General features: G+C 30.4%; 1 protein-coding gene across 1 annotated transcript; it reads left to right on the top strand.

Moving 5' to 3' along the window:
- The first annotated feature begins 5,429 nt into the window (after positions 1–5,429).
- LOC111276617 (putative potassium transporter 13) lies at positions 5,430–8,527 on the top strand. Its single transcript, XM_022862364.2, has 8 exons — positions 5,430–5,716; positions 5,848–5,898; positions 6,036–6,296; positions 6,391–6,443; positions 6,707–6,821; positions 6,978–7,232; positions 7,333–7,855; positions 7,958–8,527. Exons 1-8 carry the CDS (start codon positions 5,512–5,514, stop codon positions 8,391–8,393), a joined length of 1,899 nt encoding a protein of 632 aa, XP_022718099.2. The 5' UTR covers positions 5,430–5,511; the 3' UTR covers positions 8,394–8,527.
- Positions 8,528–8,993: the final 466 nt, after the last annotated feature.

The raw sequence follows: 8,993 nt of genomic DNA, 5'->3' as shown, positions 1-8,993 counted from the left end.
TTAGTTTTTGAGATTTTTGTTGGTTTTTTATTTTGGGATTTCTATTAGGTTTTTAAGAATCTGAAATTTTTTTTTGAGCTTTTTCTAAAAAAAACTAGATTTTTTTTTAAAAATTGAATTTTTATGGGTTTAGGATGAATTTTTTGGTTGAAGTTTGAAGTTTACGTATGAACCCAACGATCTGGATGTAGATCTATACTTTAAACTTGACCTGATCATAGGTTTCCTTTTTTTTTTTTTTTCCCTTTCATCCTATTTTTTGTTTTGATTTGATTTTATTTTTTTTTTACTTTTTTTGTTTTATTTTCATTTTATTTTTAGATTTTTTATTTTTACTTATTATTATTATTATTATTTTCATCTTTAATTATTATTTTACTCATTACTTTAAATTGAAAATTTTGTTATTTATTTTTTAAAATACCTTTAGGAATTTCATTTTATTTATTTATTTATTTAAAAATAATAACAAAAAATATTTTAAAAATAAATTCATGAATCTTACCAAACTATTAGAGAATTTTTCATGAATTTAAATTTTTTATGAATTCTATTAAACTATTGAAGAATCTTATAAATCAATTTTTATAAAAAAATTTTTCTAATAAAATATTTTTTGATCCTACCAAACTATTGGATGATTTGCATCTTAAATTAAGTCTTATCAAATTTTTGGAAGATTTAATATATTTTTTAAAAATAAATTTATAAGCAAATCTCACCAAATTATTAGGAGATCTGCATCAAAGTAAAAGTTATCAAACTATTGAAAGATTTTACTAATTATTTTTTTGAATAAATATATAGCAATGAACCCGACGATTGAGCCTCTTTAGAGTAAGACGCTAGTTTTCATGAATACTCTTAGGGTAAAAAAATTATCTTAAATTGCTACTAAACTATTAGAACAAATTTAGGATTAGTTTTCAATAATTAGATGATTTGGTAAAATTATAAGAATATTTTAAAGCTTGGATGATTTGAAATCAAACTAATACCATCTTTTAGATAAGCGTTGTGAAGGTGTTATAACTTTCTTCACGTGTAACTGTACTTTTAAACTTAAAATCTGATTTCGTTGACTAGAATCTACTATTTAAAGATATCTAAATTATTGTTGGGATTCCTCTTTAAATGGGACAGATTCTATCAAGTGGTCAATCACATATAAACAAAAAAGATTGATGACGACTTTTTTAATTCATATCTAGCAATAGATTTATAGATCTATACATTATGACATTACCAATCTTGGCTAGGTCTTTTAGCAACTTTCCATGCCTCTGAATCATCTTCTAAAGTTCCTTTACTCTTTTTTCCTTTGTTTCGGTAGCAAACCAATTACCATCATTTTTGTTATTCGAATCTGTTGGCTTGAGGAATGGTTTTAGGATTTCGTCAAGATAGTCCTAAAATCAGTTTATAATAATAATAATAATAATAATAATAATAATAATAATAATTAATAAAAGATTCTTCATACTTGATTTTTAATTGTGTAAATCATATATGTCATTTGTGAATAAAGAAAATCTTATGACGAAATTTTAAGGACTTTGTGAATAATTAATTTTCTCAAAAAATTTTGGAATGAAAATATTTTCTATAGATTCTGACCAAGTGCTGAAAAATTTATATATAGAATGTTTAAATAATAAATAAAAATAAAAATTTTTCATGAATAAACTTTAGGGAATTAATTTAAATATAAAAAAGGACTGTATTATCCAAGTAAATGGATAACACATATTTAATTGGTATCGTTTTTGAATGGATATTGTGGGAATGCTAATGTATTCTCCACTCGTAACTGTATTTTGGAACCTAATCTTGATTTCGTAAGCCAAAATGTCTTTTAATAAATTTTAATTAATTTAAAAATTTTTATCTAAAAAATGATATTTTTGTCACCCGGTCAAATCTCTTGGTCGAAAAATCGTTATAACATATAATTTAATTTTTTTTTTTTATGATTGATTTATGATTTTGGTTTTAAGATACAAATACAATGATTAAATAAAACTTTAAAAAACAGTGAGGTAACTGTTATAATAATTATAAATCAAAATCAAAAATAAAAAAACAATACTCCCACAAAAAACTAACAAAATACTCCTTAAATATCATTTACTTTATTAATATTTAAAATTTTATAATATTAAATTTTAATAAATTATTTGAAAAATATCTTTAAAAAAATCCCTAATAAATCCCCGAAAACTTGGTCAAATTAACTTTTCATTTTCCTTCTACCATCTCAAATAATGTAAACTTCATACCAGAAATGCACATCTGTTAATTTTTCCGTTCTTCAAGTTGTTTGTAAAGTCAGGGATCTCTACACTGCAAAATTCCTGGTAAAGGAAAATGTTAAACTATTAATTAACTAAAAAAATATTTAGTGAGTTTTTGTCTTTGTTAAGTGGAGTAGTAACACTATTAGATCTCATACTCAAAGTTTTAAGAGATTTGAATTTGATTTGATTTTATATTAGATTTTATCGAGATATACAACAATTTGTTATTTTATTGATTATTTAATTAAATAATTATATAATTTTATTGAAAAAATTTTAATTCAATTCTTTGAATTCAGAGGTATATGCAGACATATATATTATTGAACCGAATATTAATACTCATATGGTTAATTAATTTATATTTGTAAGACTTATTCAGCATGCAAACTTTGCCGAAGAATAAAAATAAAAGTTACATGACAATTTCTTATATTGGATCGACATGTATGAGTCAAAAATTTCATAAATACAACAATATTTTATTGACATAATGGTCCATGCATTTTAATATTGTAAGTTTTAATGACATGTTGTGTCCTGATCTTGGTTGAACCTATTATCTGGGTAATAATTTCTCCAAGAAACAAAGTTGTTAGCTGAATGAAATGGTCATTGCTTCCTATTCAAATCAGTCCACATGAGCAGAATCAGCACCGGTTTGTTGTTCTTTAAAAAGTGTCCAGAAAAAGAAATTGACCGATTTGGCAGCTCTGGTTTCAGTAATACCCAACAGAATATGGACATATAGGTTTCTTCGAAGTCCAATATGATTTATTGCATTGTTATAATCGTCATTTTATGATTCCTAATCCAATTGCAGAAAAATTAGTTGAATATGGATGGATTGATTCAAAGAAAATCTCTAGCAATGATAAACGGACAAGGGTTTTGGATGGTTTTCTTTTTGTTCAATCCCAGGTATACACTTTTTGGCACAAATTAGGTACTTGCCGTTGTTCTGAAATTATATTAATAAACCATAATAAAACACAAAAAACAAAGAAATCTGGAAGTATGACATGTACTGCAAAATACTATGTATAAGTTCATGGACTAATGTTTTCCTCACAGCCATGGAGATTGAAAGTTTGCTAATGTAAAGGATTGTTATTTCATGTATGGGAGTTATTTTTTTTATCATATATTTTGTTTCTTTTTATATTAATTTATGAGAAATTATCTAATCCATTGTCAATAAAATTTTTTAATTTTTCAAGTAAAAATTAATAAAATGACATATATCCCCATATGTAAAATTAAAAAAAAAAAAAACGAAAGTCTATTAAATATAAACTTTTATTTTTTAATTTTTTAAATATATAATAACATGTAGTAATCCCTAACTTCATTAATGAAATTTAAAAACAAAAATGACATTATATTAGATAATTTTTCTAACATAAAACAAACAAGAACTAGGGTAACTTGATGTATTAACCAAGTAATTGCGATCTAAATCCTGTTTGGTCTAATCGTAGTTACTAGGAAAAATGTCGTAAGCTTTATTATTATTATTATTATTATTATTATTATCAAAATTTGATTCTAATCATTAAAACTAGAAATTTCATTAAAGGCTTTTGGAGTATATGCTTTTTGTAGTAACGAAGAAAAAGCGGCCAGATTTTTTTTTTGTTCAGTTTTTTTTAGTAACCACCGTATTATGGGTGAATCCAAAAATGATGGTACGGACCTTTCTTTGGTGTACCTTTGGCTCTTTCTATTTAACTGCATGCCTTAATTTTCAAAAAAAGTTCATTTTCAAACTTCTTTTTCTTTCTGTCTCTCTCATCAGATTCCATCAATGGTTTTGTTGAAACGTTGTTATCATCGACATAGAATCAGAGTTTATGATACTGTTCATTAATCCATTCTTTCCCTATCACTCTCTGGAGTATCTTTAATGTATTTTTGCGTCTTCATACTGGAAAGAACATCTTTGATTTTACTTACGTTTAAGTGTTAAAGGTAAACCGAATAAAAACCCGAAGTTCCATTGTAGCGAAATTCCATATCAAAGGTGTTCAATTTTCTGATGAGTATGGAATCTGAAACTGGTTCAACAACACAGGTTTCTCGACTGGTAAGTTTTTCTATTACGTCAGTCAAAACATCTGTTTCTTAATTTAAGGATCTTAATACAAGCCTATTCTCAGTTTGCTTCCTAGGAAAATCAAGAAAGAAGTAAGTTTTTGAGTTTAGGATACTAAATTCTGGTGGTTCCATTCCTTTTTCTGAATTTTCTGCCTTATCAGAGACCTTTTCTTTTCGCTTGCATGTTATCTCTTCATTAAATGTGACATTATTTGTCATTATTATGAGGAAAGAGTGCGATTCTGGTATAATTTATCAGTGTATATATTTTACTGAATTGATTTCATTTGCAAGTTAAGTTAGTTTCTGGTTTCAATATAGTTTTACCATTTTGCCTTGTACTGCAAGTAATGTTGTTTGAGGAATTCCTTTCATCTTAATTAATGTAGTTTTTGCTTTTATTTCATTGGACTTCAACTTTTGTTTTGGAAAGAAAACTATCAGGACTTGCTTCCTGGTTCTTCTTCTATCCAATTCTCAGTTTCAGTTCAACTTGACTGATATAATTTATCAAACCATGTAATCCGGAATACAGTTTTCCTGTATTTTTTTTTTTTCTTGTTCTCATCTTGTGCTGCTGTCTTAAAATTTTGTTTTTGAATTTTTTTTTTTTTTTTTTTACTTTAGCCACATATATAGCAGAAGAAAAGAGAATCTGACTCATAAGAAGTGATCAAAGTATATTAGAACTGATCGAGTGAATTATTATTCCAATTCATAATGTTGTAACAGTTACTTTCTTAATCCGCTTTGCAGAAACTGTACAGGACTACTATTTCTCTTGCTTATCAGAGTTTTGGAGTTGTCTATGGAGATCTGTGCATATCGCCAATATATGTCTTTAAAAGCATATTCTCTGGGAGTTTGCTACCTTATAGAGAAGACCATGAGATTTTGGGGGTACTTTCTTTGATTTTGTGGACTTTGACAATCATCCCTCTTCTAAAGTATGCAGTCTTTGTATTATGTGCTGATGACAACGGTGAAGGTACCACACTAGCTGAAACCATGATCTACGCTTTCAGGCATCTTATTGCTTCTGTTTAATGAACACATATGAATTATTTTTGCAGGTGGAACCTTTGCCTTGTACTCATTGCTCTGCCGACACTCAAGGATGGGTCTTTTAAATACCACAAATGTAGCAGATGAGCATGTATCTATTGACAAGGCTGAAGAACCTGTTAATGACACACGAAGTAGTATACTCATAAAGCAGTTCTTTGAAAAATATCATAGCTCTCGGGTTGTGCTACTGCTTGTTGTGCTTCTTGGATCAAGCATGGTTATTGGTGATGGAATCCTGAGTCCTACTATGTCTGGTATGAGCTTTATTTCAATCATTCTGGTTCTTTCAACTGATCCTTTCGTACTCTTGATTTTATGCAATCCGATTTCTTTTGTCACTGGAATTTTAGTAGAGTTGCTGATTTTCCTTCATTTTGTTTTACAGTCCTCTCTGCAGTTTATGGTTTACAGATTAAGGTTACTTATTTACATGAGAGTAAGTTAAATCAGAATGTGTTCTTTCTTCTGTGCCACATTAGAATTCCTGAGCACAATAATGAAAATAAATGTTCTCTGCACATTTGTTAACTCTTATAGAAAGCTTCAATCCTTTGATATTTTCATACATTCCAGATCATATTGTGTTCTTTGCCTGCATTCTCTTGGTTGGCCTTTTTGCTCTTCAGCACTATGGAACACACAATGTTGGGTTTCTATTTGCTCCAATATTGCTAGGTTGGCTTATTTGCATCACTGGAGTAGGCATTTACAACGTATTCCACTGGAATCCTCGAGTTCTATGTGCTGTGTCACCGTACCATATTTATAATTTCTTCAACAAAGCTGGAAAAGATGCTTGGAGTTCTCTTGGAGGCATTGTCCTTTGTATTACAGGTTGATTTCGGGGAAAGACCTGAAATTTCGCTGTTTCTGACTGGAACCTTTTCATTTTGGTAAGACTGAATATATAATATGATTGTTCTTTCAGGTGCAGAAGCTATGTTTGCTGATCTTGGTCATTTCTCTCAGCTTTCTGTCAGGGTACTTCTTGTTTCTGCCTCCTATCTATTATGTTTTGATGCAATTCAGAATTTAGACAACGGTATTTTGCAGCGTACTGCTTTTACTTTGTGTTTCCAATCTATATGATTAAGTACAAAGAGAATTAAGTTGCTTTTGCCAGCTTCTGATTGTAAGAAATCAAAATTGTGATGTAAATTATTCTCCTTAATTTTTTCTGCCTTTTAGTCTTTTATTTTAATAACAGATTTCCTTTTTGCTAATTTTCATGGATGGAATGACAGATAGGCTTTACAGCGGTTGTTTATCCTTGTTTAGTTCTTGCATACATGGGTGAAGCTGCTTATCTCTCCAAGCATAGAATGAATCTTCAAAGTAGTTTCTACAAGGCCATCCCCGGTGAGCTAGAAACTTACATTTTCTCAATCGCTCGAAAGAACAAATGGAGGCATCAAGTTAGATGTCACATTGTCATTTTGGATCTATGTCCATGCATGCTCAAGTTTGTGCATAATCTGATTTTTTTTTCTACCGTATTTCTTCCTTTGCTTTTAGATGCTGTATTTTGGCCAGTGTTTATCATCGCCACTCTTGCATCAGTAGTCGGAAGTCAAGCAATAATCTCAGCTACATTCTCCATCATCAGTCAGTGCAGGGCACTAAGTTGCTTCCCACGTGTGAAGATAATACACACATCAAACCAAATTCATGGACAGATATACTTACCAGAGATAAACTGGATGTTGATGCTGCTATGCCTTGCTGTTGTTATTGGATTTAGAGACATACACATGATTGGCAATGCATATGGTTTGTGTTTCATGTCGCCTTATCTTTCTGTATGCCCTTCCTTTTTCTTGCTCTCTAAGCCAAATTTTTTCTTTTCTTGTCTCTGTTTTTGTTTACACAGGCCTTGCTGTGATCACAGTCATGTTTGTTACAACCTGCTTGATGTTTTTGATCATCATTACTGTTTGGAATCGAAGTGTTTTCCTGGCATTATTGTTTGTACTAACATTTGGATCCTTGGAACTGCTTTATTTTTCTGCATGCCTTGCTAAAGTACACAAAGGGGGATGGCTTCCCCTTCTTATCTCTGCAGTAATTCTGTCTCTGATGTCAATCTGGCACTATGGGACTTCAAAAAAACAATCATTTGAGCTGGAAAATAAGGTGTCTCTGGATAGTTTCATTGCTTTTGGTCCTGGTCTTGGAATATCAAGGATTCCGGGAATTGGCCTAATTTACTCCAATGTTGCCTCTGGTGTACCACCAATGTTTGCACATTTTGTGGCAAGCTTTCCAGCAGTCCATCAGATCCTCATTTTTGTCACAATGCATTATGTTATGATTCCAAAAGTTCCAGCTGATAAGCGCTTTCTTGTTACCCGGTTTGGTCCACCTGAATTCCGTTTTTACCGGTGTATTGTAAGGTAATTTTTAATCGAAATCCTTGATTCATAATTCTAACACAAGCAAATGAGTACAAGTTATATGTTCATCTTACTATTCTTAGACTATTGTTTAATGGATAGGTTCGGATACAAGGATATTGGAGACAGCCATGACTTTGAAACCCAGCTAATTGAAAAGGTCTCGGAGTTTCTGAAACACCAGGCCAATAGTGAACAGTTTGTAGCAATAGAGCAATCACCTAGTCCTGTCAAAGATGCTGGTGCAATGGGCTATGAGATCGTTGCTGGAGGCGCTGGCCAAAGAAGAAAAGAAGCCGGATGGAAAATGTCTCAATCAAGAAATGAAGTGCAGGAACTAATGGATGCGAAGGAATCTGGGGTGGCTTACATGATGGCAAACACTCATATCAGAGCCAATGGTGCATCTTCTTTTGTAAAGAAATTTGCAATTAACATAATCTATGGGTTTCTTAGACGCAATAGTAGGCGTCCAGCAATTGCACTTGGGATTCCTCATACGTCACTTGTTGAAATCGGTATGCTTTACCAAGTTTAACCATAGCTCAGAGGAAATAAGCAACTTGTTTCCACCAAAGATTGATGTTTTTAGAGAACATTGTATATGGTTATAGGTCAGTCTTACCGGGTACAGGTTTTATTGTATTCTGAAAGGTGGATTTAACTGCAAGATCAGCACACACCGAAGGAAAAGAAAAATGTGCTAGAAATTTTATATATAAATATCATTACTGTTTGTTTGGGTAATTCGCAGTGAAAAATATTCTTTTGGATAATGCTTTCTCTATATTAAGTACTCTTTCAACACTTGGAGAAAGCTGAAAATACCTTCCACCCTCTGTTACATTTGAGAATTTTGTCATTGAACTCTAATTTTATTAAATTTTGTCGCAATATTTTCAAGTTTGTTGATTTTTAAACAAATGTAAGAAAATTAAAATATTTTACTGAATATTCCTTTAATGTAAGGGGAAATTTTTGTAATTTCGTTACTTTTTTCAAGAATCAACAAAATTGAAAATATATGTGATGAAAATCACTGAAACTGAAGTGACATGAAAAAAATCAATATTAACCCATTGTATATTGGCAACTAGATCCTGCACCGCAGAAATTTTGTACTAATGACATGTCATCG

Source organism: Durio zibethinus, chromosome 25 (genome assembly GCF_047325235.1).
Source record: "Durio zibethinus cultivar Kanyao isolate XHJ-2024 chromosome 25, ASM4732523v1, whole genome shotgun sequence".
NCBI lineage: Eukaryota > Viridiplantae > Streptophyta > Magnoliopsida > Malvales > Malvaceae > Durio > Durio zibethinus.
This window is presented reverse-complemented; position numbering and strand designations above follow the sequence as displayed.

Excerpts from the sequence above, each read along its gene's own strand:
- LOC111276617 (XM_022862364.2), top strand. The coding sequence starts at position 5,512 with ATGGGTCTTTTAAATACCACAAATGTAGCAGATGAGCATGTATCTATT. Across the intron at positions 6,297-6,390 it reads CATTGTCCTTTGTATTACAG|GTGCAGAAGCTATGTTTGCT; the intron begins GTTGATTTCGGG and ends TTGTTCTTTCAG. Across the intron at positions 7,233-7,332 it reads CATGATTGGCAATGCATATG|GCCTTGCTGTGATCACAGTC; the intron begins GTTTGTGTTTCA and ends TTGTTTACACAG.